The sequence below is a fragment of the Anarhichas minor genome, unplaced genomic scaffold (assembly GCF_050575085.1).
Source record: "Anarhichas minor isolate MPS153535 unplaced genomic scaffold, ASM5057508v1 ptg000073l, whole genome shotgun sequence".
Taxonomy (NCBI): domain Eukaryota; kingdom Metazoa; phylum Chordata; class Actinopteri; order Perciformes; family Anarhichadidae; genus Anarhichas; species Anarhichas minor.
The window spans coordinates 1,320,308-1,333,447 of record NW_027466519.1 but is presented as its reverse complement, the minus strand read 5'-3'; the positions used below and the strand labels follow the sequence as shown (position 1 = coordinate 1,333,447).

The window sequence follows — 13,140 nt, the reverse complement described above, 5'->3', positions numbered from 1 at the left end:
GCATTACGATCATTGTGTCAGCCTTCCATGGACCGTGAATATGATGACATGGTACATGCTCTGTTGTGAGGCCCTGTTCTCTCTCACACATTTCTTTTGTCCACCTTTCCTCTCTGCACCATGTGTTCCTGTAGATTAGAGTTGGCATTTGCCTCCTGAATACCCCAGCTGGGTACTGTAAGCATGAGTGCACGTCCCAAGCCGAGGCCAACCTTAGGTTAACTGAATGCAGACTTCAGCTTAGCCACCAAGGAACTCTAAGCTAGCTTGGCTTTACACGCTAGCTCTCCATATTTTTGCAAATCTAAATCTCCAAGCCCAGGTTTTGTCCTGCTTGGCAAAGTCAGACAAAGAGTTTGGGAGGCTCTTTCTCGTCTTTTTCTTGCTGAACATAGAGGGAAGGATGCTTTAATAGCCCGCGGCCTCTTCAGGTGTCTCTCCACACTCAGGTTTTTTGATTGCCAGCCGAGGGACTCGGGCAGTTTTACCACAGTTATCTCACTACACCACATGCCTAACAGCACTCAAAGCCTCCTGAGCTGTCTGTCATGCCTCTTAATTTGCACCATAAGCAGCTGAGCTGAAAAAAGTATGGAATACCTGAACAGGGCTTTGACTGGGTCAATTTAGGACACAGAGTAAGTTGGTCACATTGGTGAGTGTCGCCACTGGGTCTTTCCAATGCCATGTACTAAAAATCTTTCATGCCCTGTTCAAACATCAATCTCAAAGTATATTGAACGATGCATTAAACATGTTTGACCATTTGAAGATTCATATTGGTCACGGATAAAAAGCCGTTTCACAGTCGTGTGTGTGAACTAGCTATGTACACATAGCTGTAAGCCATAAGATTCTGATGGTTATCACGTTACGAAAAAGCTTTACAAGTTACCATCTTATGTGTCTACGTTAGTGGTAAGGCCACAGTTGTTACTCTGTAATAACCCAACTGTAACTAACTAGTTGCAATAGTACTTTCTGTTCGCCCCCTTACCCAGTGCATGGTATAGATTGATAGGCCTGTATATAATCTATACTGTTCAGTGGAGAATTGTTAGGAAGTCAGATTGAGCATTTACCACCCATTTTGACCCAGTGAGTAAGTATTTTAAAAGAAAGGTCAGCTTTACTGTGATGTCTTATTTTTTATTTAATGATCCCTCTCTCTCTGTCTCCTTTCAGACTCTCATGGGATGGATCTGTTTGCGGTTGCGGTCCACGAGTTTGGTCACGCCATCGGCCTGGTCCACACCTCAGCCATAGAGTCCATCATGAGGCCGTACTACCAGGGTCCTGTAGGCGACCCGCTGAAATACGACCTACCCTACGAAGACAAGGTCCGCGTCTGGCAGCTCTACGGTACGTGGGAACATGTATGTGTGTGAAAGAGATAAAACGGGTGATATTCAATTTATTGTATTTCTATTGCCAATTCTAAATTTAGCTGAAAAACTTTTTCAATCATTGTTTACATAATTCTGTCGTTATGAACAGGATATCTATGCTACACCACACACTGGCCTAAATGAGCTGTTCATTTGAGTCTAGAAAGATGTTTCTGCCTCTTCTAGATTTCTCACCAGTGCTGTGACGTCTCAGAGTGTGTGAAACAAGAACATTGTGGGAGACATACACCATTGTTTTCACAGAATCTTCCTCTTCTTCACTGACCATATCTCAAGGGCCTCTGCTGTAATTATGTATGTTTCCCGGAGTAGTGCTGCAAACAGCCGTTTGCTGGTGACAGCTCAGCAGACTGAAGATTCAGAGGCATTCTCTTGCAGGAAGCAGCAATTGATGAGTTCTGGAGAGGAAGGTTATTGATTTAATAAAAGCACGGAGGGTGTAATTGTACCTCGTTATGGCATGAGACCTTATCACACCATTCACTCTAGGATGGAGAGGAAACGGCCGTGTGAGGAAAGAGAATGTTGAACATGAAGAGCGAACAAATAAATAAAGCAAACAAAAAAAGAGGGGAGAATTACACACATTGTGCGCAACGTTATAATATGGTACAACATAGGAAAATAGTAGCATTGCAAAAGAACAGGAGTAGAGCAAATAACCAAGAATCACAAGAATGTTGCTTTATATCCATTTGAGTTGACATTTGGCACCTTCCTAGGTGTCAGAGACTCAGTGTCCCACACAAACCGACCAGCCAACCCCTCCCAGACGGCTGAACCTCCCGTCCTGCTGGACCTTCCTGAGAACAGATCCACCTTCCTGTAAGTAGAAGATGTAAAGTTACTTGGAATCTTTCACATGCAACACAATCTAGTGTTCTAGTGCGATACTGGATTAAAAGATCCACTCGGGCCTCTTCAATAATTCGTCAGCATCTACTGTATCTCATAGGATCTTACTGTTGTGTCTAGACCGAATGCAGTGATCTTGCGTCACAATAGTCACGGTGTTGTTTTATGAAAAGCTTTCCAGCCTTCACTCATTCTGTTGATCCGATTCAACATGCCACGGCCTGTGCTGCACCGGCCAGATGAGTGCAGCAGAGAGGATAGAAAACGAGATGGCACGGTACAATTTTGGCACCGAAAGTGACGCTTGCGCCACAGTCGACTCAGGACACATCTGATTAGAACTAGAAGTGCTGCTCTTCGATATATCGTATGGCTTCAGTTGGCAAAGTTGGAAATGCTCACAAACCTCTTCATATAACTGTTGTTTTTTTCTTAACTAGGCATGTTTACACAGCCATAAAAAGTGTCTCTATTAAAGTTAGGGCAATAATAGAGGTTTGGCTACTTCCATATGAACATTATACTCCTAATAGGCCTCACACAGGTGGTATTTATTGCAGTGTAACTGTATTGGATCTCATTATAGAGAGATTTCAATTGTTGTCACGGTTCCCTGTACATCAGCGTAATTATAATGTGATCGTTTTCTAATTTTCTAATTTTTTCTTCACTTCCACATGAAATATTGTAATGAATCCATGCAGGAATACTCAACGTTTATTGTAAAATAGAGGTTGTTGGTGCTTTATAGGAAGTCATGAGGTGCCAACAGAGAAAATTAGCAAAGAGGCCGAGAGTGATTTTGGGAGCCTGCCCGTCTAATTAAGTAATTCCCTAAAGCAAGTTGGGCCGCTATCAGCCTGTAGTTTTTCCGATTATCAAGGATAATTTGGCTTAATTATGTCCATTTATGTATTTTGAGTGTACATACACTCACTCACACCCCCTAAACCACCAAGCACTAACCCTTAAAGTAGCCCCCGAGAGGTTCAATGAAAGACAAAACACAAAAAATGTCTGCATTCGCAAGGTAGGTGCAATTCAAATTACTTTCAAAGAACATGTGCATGCATACACACACTACAGTAAATGGCAAGGCAGCACTAAGAAGAAGGGATAAGCTAAACAGGCAGTGGTGCAATATTTAACCTTAATCTTTTTCTCCCTGCCTAGTCCTTCATTAATCATTTTTCACTGACTCCATCAGGTCATGAGGCGTGAAAAAGCTGGATTAGGCCTGACAAGGGCTCCAATGCTGACCACTAGGCAGTGGTGTCGTGTTAATAGAGCTTTGAATAGAGACCTTTGTTGGCAATATAAGGCCTGGCGGGCTCCCACTCCCAGCCCTGTGGTGCTAATGGCTTCATCATTGGAAGGCCAGCCACGTCAGTGCTTTAAATCACTTAAAAATCTTGAGGGATCTCAACGTGTCAGCCGTATCGTTTAGCCTGGCTTCACTGGTTGATGGGTAGGCACAATTTAGATGCATAAAAAGATCTTTAAAAATATATACACATTCATCAGAGCACATAAACATTATTGACTGTGGTGCTCAAAGATTTAATGTGTCCAGCTTTACAAAAGTGGTTCTTTTTTTCCCCCCTCTTTTCGCATTCTTCATTCCTGCTTTCTTCACATCTCTCTCAGGCTGGCTCGAGATGCCCCAGACAGATGCACCAGTCACTTTGATGCAGTGGCCCAGATACGAGGGGAGGCTTTCTTTTTCAAAGGTACCGAGTTACAAAGGGAGAAAGACACAGAGCTGCTTGGGAAAAATAAAAATTAGCTAAATGAGCTGAAATAGAAGAAATTAAAAAAGGAGCGAAAAGGAGAGAGGGCGAGAGAGAGCGTGGTAGATGCAGACGGCCAACTGAGCCAGTTGAGCCCTGCCGAGAGACTGCAGTCCAAAGATTACGTCAGTCTTTCATGCTTGCCCTCTGGAGGAATGACCCCGAGCCTCCCACTGACAACAGAAACAAGAAACACACTCGCACACCTTCAGCACCAGTGTGCAGAACTTTAACCGACAGTTATTAACCTTTTTTTTTAACTTTTTCATTTGTTTTTTCATGAGATGACATTAAAAGTTTGTTGATTCATCATTACAATCATTTTGCCTTTTTGAATGTTATTTTTTCAGACGTCTGAATTGATCACGGTATAGATTTTATTTGCAGTTCTGCAAATTCTGCCTGTTATATTTTGGTTATTGTCTGAAGCGCAGTATTATGTTTTTTTGAAAGAAGAGTTACCTCTTTTTCAGTTTGCCTTGGAGCTCTTCTGAATTGTCAACACATGGGTAAACTGCAGAGGAAAGGAAACGACTAATGCATATTGATTAATATTGATGATAACTCATTTCTTCAAACAAACAACAAATAATAAGGGCCACCACAGCCAATATTATTTGTCAGCATCCTAAACTGTTTTGTTCCTCGTAGGAAAGTACTTCTGGCGACTGACAAGAGAGAAGCACCTGGTGTCTCTGCGTCCCGCTCAGATCCACCGATTCTGGAGGGGCCTCCCAACCAATCTGGACAGTGTGGATGCTGTATATGAGAGGCCTGGGGACCACAAAATAGTCTTCTTCAAAGGTACGGTATCAAAAACAAGATCAGATCTTGGAATGAGTCTTGAAATGTACTAAAAGGTCAATAGGTCAATCGTGTCAATAGTGTCAGTGAGCATCTGTAATCACAGGATTTAATTGTATTCTTTCTTCTCTTTGTCAAAGTAAAGAGTTAGAAAAAGAGAAAGATATAGAACAGTGTTTTTTTGTTATAACTTTGGATGACTTGCAGACATTTCAAATGTGATTCACAATAACGAGTCCTGATTAAGAGAGACACCTTTCTTACAGAGACTCATTAGGACTTTTTCTCTCTCACTATGTGAGAGAGAAAAAGAAGAGATGTAAATTTAATGTAAAAAAAAGAAACAAGAAAACAAGGGCATGTTTCACTTTTGATATATACCTTGGCGGCGTAGCGAAACGTATGTGTGAATCTTTTTTTATTTCATGAGTGTACATGAACATATCTTTCGGGTCTCATCCTTTCAGATGTATCATCTCAAGTGCATTCACTGTCTGCTGTGTGTGATGTATTAAACTATAGATTGTTAGGTTGATTTTCTGCCCCTCCCCCCCCCTTCAGGTCTAAAGTACTGGGTATTTAAAGACAATAACGTGGAGGAGGGCTACCCTCGTCCAATCAGTGACTTCGGCCTGCCCCTGGAAGCAGTGGATGCAGCCTTTGTTTGGTTACACAACGAGAAAACCTACTTCTTCAAGGACAGCCACTACTGGCGCTACGACGACCACCTGAGACGTATGGACCAGGGCTACCCTAAAGACAGCACGCTCTGGAAGGGGCTGCCGCCACAACTAGATGACGTCATGAGGTGGTCTGATGGTGAGTAACCTTAAAGACGCTTTCTTCTTACGTCAGTTACAAAGACTCAAAACACACACACACACAGATGACAATTTATCATCATCCAGTTATGCTTGGTTTCAAAAATAAGATGATTTTCTATCTGCATTGTTTTTATTTCATCAAGAACCTTCCTTTAGTTCCTCCTACTGAAGGTCCAGGTACTCCCTGGCATTTTAGAAGATTTAGTCCCTCGAGAGTGGCCTGGTTCTGCCTCCTCATAACAGGTCATGCACAGGACTTAATTAAAGAAAGCCAGTCGTTGACTTATATGTCCTTTGTGCACTTCAACCTGTCACATAGAGTAAAACCAGTCACTCTGCAAAGAAATGTAATTTGACCCCTTGTCCACAAGATCCATGATCTCATTATTTGCTACGAACCAAAGTTTAAGACTAAAGGTGTGAATTGAGGTAAGCTTTGCTCTGGGGCTTAAGGCGACAGTATGCTTCAAGTGAAGTGCTTGTCAGATTGTCTTAACAGTGTCTGAACCGCCCCATTACGGCTATCCTTTAGACGTGGTTGGATGACACGTTGCGTTACCTAAAGTGTGATCAATATCTCAACCTCTTTTACCTCTACGTATGAAGTACGATCTACTGTGCTCTCTCCTGTGTTGAAAGTAAAGTAAGTAAACGAAAATTAGATTTATAAGAACACCTTTCTTGAGCAAATGTCACAAAGTGCTTTACAATCAAATACAATTCAGACATACAACTATGATATTGTATCGTAACATAGTAGAATACCACAAAAGCAGAAGTCATTCATTGTCTTTCTCTGTATTAATAAATAACGTAGAACAAATGCCGGCTTTCCTAAAGAACTGTTGCTACTTTTTTAATATTCCACAAAATATATGATCAAAACCGTATCCCCGAAAGCAATCTATCACACAGTCAAAAGGTATGTCAAATGAAGCCAGTGACATATTTTGACCTCTTCTGTCTTTATTAAAAATTGGTTATATAGGTATACTGATTGATTACATTTAACATATAAATGATGAATCACCAACTGTCTGTTTCTTCCAGCGACAACTGATTACATTTTTCCAGAGAGCAATAGAGTTGTTACACTCCACCAGAGTGTCGGACCACTGGTAGCTCTGGTATGTGCTGGTGCCAAAGGCAAGACTGTGCAATATCCTTCTTCAGGGAAATCCTCAAAGACGAATGAATTACAAGAGATATATGAGACAAGGATCGAACAAGTTAGCAAACATGCAGCCTGAAGTCTTGGATGAAGTTTTACAATCAGATTACAATTCTGAGACAACTTTCCAGGAGCAGTAAGACGCTGAAATAGTTGGAATCACTTGAATGTGTCTTTTGAGCCATGCTAACAGTATGGATGAACGTTCATGGTCTCCTGAGGGTGAATCCTACTGACTTGGTGATCCCTTAACTTTTCATCTGGCACCACTATGAGGTGGACATCTGTGATTTTGTGTGATACACACATTCAAGACCCCACAGAGCCGCTAGCATTGCATAGCAATGGTGCCATAGTCATTAGATTGCATTACATTGATGTTTGTGTGGAATACAGGGTTCAACACCTTGTACTAATTTGAACAAAGAATAATCTTACCACATCTTAAAAGTGGTTTGAATTCATATTGAATGTATTTATTAGTTTAATTCCATCTCTCATAGGTATTGTGTGTTATTCTTGTGTAGCACACAAGGTCTTTTTTTCGCCAACTCTCTGCTTCACATTCACAGAGTGGAACATGTTCAGACCTTGGAGCTCGCCCACTGTAATCACACTGATCGACTCCACTGCAACAGCGGAGTGTCGAGGTCATAACGCCGGCTTCCATCAAAGCACCACAGTCATCGGATCACATGTGCACTATTTGTGAGAAACTTTGTGCGTCATTTAGTTTTTTCCTGTTAGGCTTGTGTGTGTGCGTGTATTAGGCTCTGAATGATGCAAGGGCATTTTTTTAATTAAACAAAATACCCTCAAAAAGCAGCCACAGAGTCCTTTGAGGCCAGTCTCAGTGGGAGCTCGGTTGTCCCTAATCCCCCCTGCAGTATGTTTATACAAGGAAGCTCCTTCGCTGTTAGGTGTTTACTGGTCTGTGTTCTGTCTTCGGTCTTGCTCCAAGCTCTTTGATGTGTATGAGATGAGGCCAATCGCACAGTCCCGACTCTTCACCCCCGACGCTTCCCCCCCCCCCCCCCCGGCCATTATCGCCACAGAGCCTGGAAGGGGTAAACTTGGAAACCTACACGCACAAACGCACATAGACAGACCACGGGGCGTTGAAACTGGAGCCACATCAAAGCCTGCTCTCTGTTTGTTTCACCAGCTCAGGATGAATAGAGAGAAAAGACAGGGAAGAAAAGAGTGATATGACAGCAAGAAGGAGAGAGGAGATATGGTACACCTCGTTATGAGAATAGTAATGGTGATAATAACCATAGCTGCTGGCATTGGTATGGCAAATCTGTATAGTAAGTTCAAATAGTCAGCATCCATCATTTAAGTAGTGTCTCATTAGTAAAGTCAAAGTTACAACCTCTGTTCCCATTATGTCAGGAAGTAATTCCTGTAATGATTTTGGCATCAAAAATTTTAATCGTGGGCTACTTTGTGTTGATGAGCTACGTGTTACACACAACACACTAGTCCCAGTTGGAAACTAATAATACAATATCAACAATATGAAAACAAGATATTAAATAACATACTATTTCAAATTATTATATTAAAATAAATTATAGTAAAGCTACTCGTCCTTTGTTAGAGGTGAAACTCTGTATTTGTGACTCATGTTAGTGGTTTGGTGTGTGATCTTGTCATGCGATGTGTTGACAAGAAAAGTATACAATACCACCTGCCTTATTCTTTATTTCTGATGTTTCAGTAATGAATGAATAGAGCTGTCCTTTTTGTACGATTATGAAAATTACTAAGAAGTCCAAAGCAAAAGGATGAGCCCCCCCTGTTTGTTGATTTATCTTCAGTCAAAGAATCTGAAGTAAAACCGTATTCTTAAGCTGATTCAGGTGTTATTCGCCAGTGGTGGGTGAGATTTAAAATGTGATTCACCACTTTGTACAGCTAGGACTTTTAGTCTTCGGGGAAGAGAAAAAAGAGTTTTGGCAAAATGGCATTCAGCCCTATGGGATTGGACTTCCAATAAATAGTGATAGATGGATAAGGAGAGTGACTTTGTGGGTGTGATTACTCTTGTGCTCATGCCTTTGTGAGGATAAAGATCAGCTCTGGACTTAGTGGATGAGGACATTTTTGGAAAGTGAGGATATAATAAATCCTCATTGCAAAGGACCTCAGAGCTATTTTGGGACTTGTTTTATGGTTAAGGTAACTGAGAGAAATGAGTCCTCCGAAGGTTAGAGGAATGATGAGTTTGTCCGTGCAATGTAGAGCATACTTTATTTTTATTCCAACAGGCTGCAGCCTATAGGTTGAATATACAGTATCTCATGATTGTGCACAGTGAATGGACTCTACTAGGTTCTGTGAGCCATCGCCCACTTAAATGGGTGAAGACCCTTTATAGAAAAGGGTCTAAACCAACACAACCACTGTTTTACCTTACTTTGAACATTTTAGGTATTTTTATTATTCCTCATAGCCATTATAAACAACAAAAAAGACAACATTGCCATCACAAGAAATGAAGGTTTCCTTTATTTTTTTGTCAGGGTTCAGCTCCTGGTTTTCTTAAACATGAAGGCCAGAGTAGATGTAACTCATTGTGTCCTCAGAGGCAGAATTACCCAGAAGAAACATTGCTGCAAGATCAAATGTGCGTCATTCATTTTATTTAACACTAAAGTTGTGCTCTAATGTAATGCTTGCAAATATTCTTTGGTAAATATTCCGGGGTGCAGGAAACATTCAAAAGTAAACTAAATGTTTGAATCATTTCTGTATTTTATTCCTATTTACTCTCATCTCACACCATGAATGAAAGGCTCATACCATGTGTCATATTACAGACTCACTTATTTTACAACCCAAAGAACATTTACTCCACAGTTAGTGGTGAACTCCCAAGGCCATTAACGACAAGGGGACATTCTTCACTTCCCTCAAGCTCCTTCACTTGTTTATCTCAGGCCTCGTAGTCATTTCAATCACCAGTTGAGAAATTGGATAAGCCATGATACTATCGCCTGTTTACTTCTCTCCTCTTGTTTGTCTTTGTCAACAGCCTCGTGGGAGGTGGTGCCCTTCCTGATAACAAATTGTTTCTTAGAGTTCAGGCAACTGAATTTGTTGGTGAACCAAATTCAAAACAATCCATACATTAAGGTTTTCATACTCAAATCAGATATTATATTTGACATGGTACTATAGCAAAAGGAGCGTGTGGCAAAAAATATTGCCATCTTTTTTATGAACCTATTTTTCATAATGTCACACGACACATTTTGGAGGCTTTGTTTCTATAAAGTAGTATATATATATATATATAAGAACCACACAGCGTTTAGTTTTTATTTTTGTTCTGCCAATGCCCATTCGGTATTTTGGAAACAATAATTAAGTCAAGTACACCGAAGTGAAAGCACAGGCACAGTAAGGGTGTGTGTCAGTAACGATCAACTGGCACACTGTGCAATTATGGTGTCAAGAATGCCCACCCAGGGTTGCTGTTTTCTGCGCTGCAACAAAGACCCCACAAAAAGACATTAACCCTTTTATGTATGTACTTCCAACCAGTTGTAATTATTCTGTCTTTAAATAGGACATATGTGTAAATGCACAATAAACGTATCACAATGCAATAAAAAGGCAGAATCTGCTCTGGTTCTTCTGATAACCAATTCTACTAAACAGCAAAACAAAATACACCTTCTGTGTGTTTATGCATGCTCTTGCTGGTGTTCATATATCCAGTTTCTTTTAACGTGGTTGCTCGAGCTTGCAGCTATCTCACCAGCAAACTTTTTGCTTACAGCATTCAAGTATATATACAGGAAGCATCTGCCACCTTCATTCAATTTGGTTCACTCCCTAGTTGGATCACCACCATTCCACAACACCTAACTGCAACCAAATAATAAAAGCTTGTGACAACACATGGTGAGTGGTAACAATGATGTGTGCCAGCTCAGCCATTGTTTTCATATGGAGATAATAGAGCCTACGGTACCATCTGCTCAGCAAGCACATCGACTGCTTGTCAGGTTGTTGTTTTTTGTTATTTAATACCCTAAGAGCTCCATTTTATTTTCTTTATTTTATTTTATGTAAGAATGAATAGCATGTCTTTTTGTAGGGTGATTTTGTTTTTCATCTTTTATAATCTCATCCTGTTTGAAATTAGTCCCACTCTGTCTTGAACAGGTGTACCATGTGGTGTGTTAGTAACAGTGTGGAAGCGTTGAGCAGACACACTATGCCTTTGAAGTTGTATGCTGTTGGGACTTCACCATGTGGCTGAAACAAAGGCCTACCTGGCCTTTCAAAAGCTTAAAGTGGGTTTAACCGCACCAACCCCCATCAGGCGTCAAAAGCTCACCTATGTGTGAGATTTGGGTCAAACCAAACACTGGTACCTCATTGGATGAGGCCACAGGAAGTCCCCGTGACACGGCCATGACGTCACTAAGGCTATATAAATCACTGCTCACCTTGACTCTGTGCCGTCCATGTGACTGAGGTTGTTGAAAGGAGCTATACCAACGTTGATGCTTTAAAAAAAACAACCCTAGGTGGTAGTCTTAACTTCCCTGGACGAACAATAGACTTCTTTTTTTGTTGATCCCGAAGGAGAAAACTGATAACTTTCCCCGTGCTCCGCCACTTTAACCTGCAGAAGAAAGATTTACGTAATCCCCGTATTTTTCAGAGGAAGAGAAGGATAACTTCTAGGCCCCCGCTCTCTTATATTCAAGTCGACATTTGCCGGTCGTAGAAGGGAGAAATTCCCTTAACTTCCGATGAGCAGATCCCTGCTGTCGTACGGAGGATTTGTTTGCGGCGTAACTCGCTGTAGAGTTACAGTTGCTGTACTTTACTGCTGCAGTGAGGGTTTGCCTTGTATTGAATGCCTCCTACTTCTTTTTCTTCTTCTCTTTCTTTCCAAACTAACCCACACACAAATATACGCTGTTACGCTTACTTCATACACACGTGTCTTATTCCCCGTTTGATAATCTATAATTAATTATCTGAATACGTCCGCCTTCCTGCTTCCCCCCTTTTTTCCCTCTCTCCTCCTCCATTGTTAAGTCTCACGTGAAGTAATCGAGTTTTGCGCACCCATCTTTCTCCCTCTCGCTCTCCTTTGTCTCCCTCCCCTTTTTCTCACATACACACACGCTCCTCACCACGTGATTGTTTGTTGCTTTCAGGGTAGTATGCTTGTAGTTGTATAATCGATGTTTGTTGATTTATATTATTGGTTTTAATCAGTAATGTTAAGTAAATAAACTGCTGTATTTTAAGGAGTAGTTTCTGTGATAATAGCTGGATGCAATAGCCTGTGCTCGACTTCAAACAAACCTTCACTGTTCACTCTGAATGTGGAATAGAACTTTGACTATTGTCATTTTTGAGTGAACACCAATTTTGAGACTCTATCTACAGTTTGGTTATTGGTCCCAGGGTGGTGCCCCATTATTGTTAATATGTTAATTATACTATTGATATTAGCAGTTTTGTTGATATCAAGGATTTAGTGTTCATACTTGTTAATAACCAAACACGCTCCTGCCGGATCCCAACAAAGTGTTCTCCACTTGAGGTGTTTATCCAACTAATTTCTTTACCCCCTCTCTCTCTCTCTCTCTCTCTCTCTCTCTCTCTCTCTCTCTCTCTCTCTCTCTCTCTCTCTCTCTCTCTCTCTCTCTCTGAAGGCTCATCCTATTTCTTCAAGGGGAAGGAGTACTGGCGAGTGCCGAGCAGCGACATGGAGGCGGAGGCCGGATACCCCCGCCTCATCGCAAAAGACTGGCTGCTGTGCACCGAGATGCAGTCGGACTCTCCGGACGCGGAGCCCAAAAGCACGGAGACGAGAGTCAACGTGCACCATCAGCCGGACCACGCGGAGAACGGATACGAGGTGTGCTCCTGCACCTCTGACACCGCCTCGCCTTTAGGAGCGCGCCCCTCCCCCTCCCCCCTGTGGCTGCTGCCACCTCTCTGGACGCTGTCTCTGGCCCTCCGCTCAGAACCGCTATGATGCCAAAGCACGGGACGAAAACCAGCATGAGCTGATGAGTGAAGGGCCAGTAGCCAGCTCAGTGGAAGAATCTTCTTACAATATCTTTGGTATCCTTTTGTGCTTATTTTGTTGTTATTTATTTTACAGGTCATTTGGTGGGCACTGAAGTAGTCATCCTTATAGGCATCAACCCGCACATGCTTTACTGAACGGTCAAACTGCCTCATATGTGGAAGGAAAAATATTACAGGTTGTAGAAATGTTTTGCAAATGCACCAAGCGTAAT

At 41.6% G+C, this 13,140-nt stretch overlaps 1 protein-coding gene across 1 annotated transcript in view; it reads left to right on the top strand.

The window, feature by feature from the left end:
* The window catches only part of LOC142935418 (matrix metalloproteinase-17-like), a 55,986-nt gene extending 43,114 nt beyond the window's left edge, over nucleotides 1–12,872 (top strand). Inside the window, exons 5-10 of the mRNA XM_076079787.1 lie at nucleotides 1,186–1,362; nucleotides 2,132–2,234; nucleotides 3,912–3,994; nucleotides 4,706–4,858; nucleotides 5,420–5,677; nucleotides 12,547–12,872. Of these exons, the coding sequence (XP_075935902.1) occupies nucleotides 1,186–1,362; nucleotides 2,132–2,234; nucleotides 3,912–3,994; nucleotides 4,706–4,858; nucleotides 5,420–5,677; nucleotides 12,547–12,872 (1,100 nt within the window). The remainder of the gene's footprint in view (nucleotides 1–1,185; nucleotides 1,363–2,131; nucleotides 2,235–3,911; nucleotides 3,995–4,705; nucleotides 4,859–5,419; nucleotides 5,678–12,546) is intronic.
* The last annotated feature ends 268 nt before the right edge of the window (nucleotides 12,873–13,140 follow it).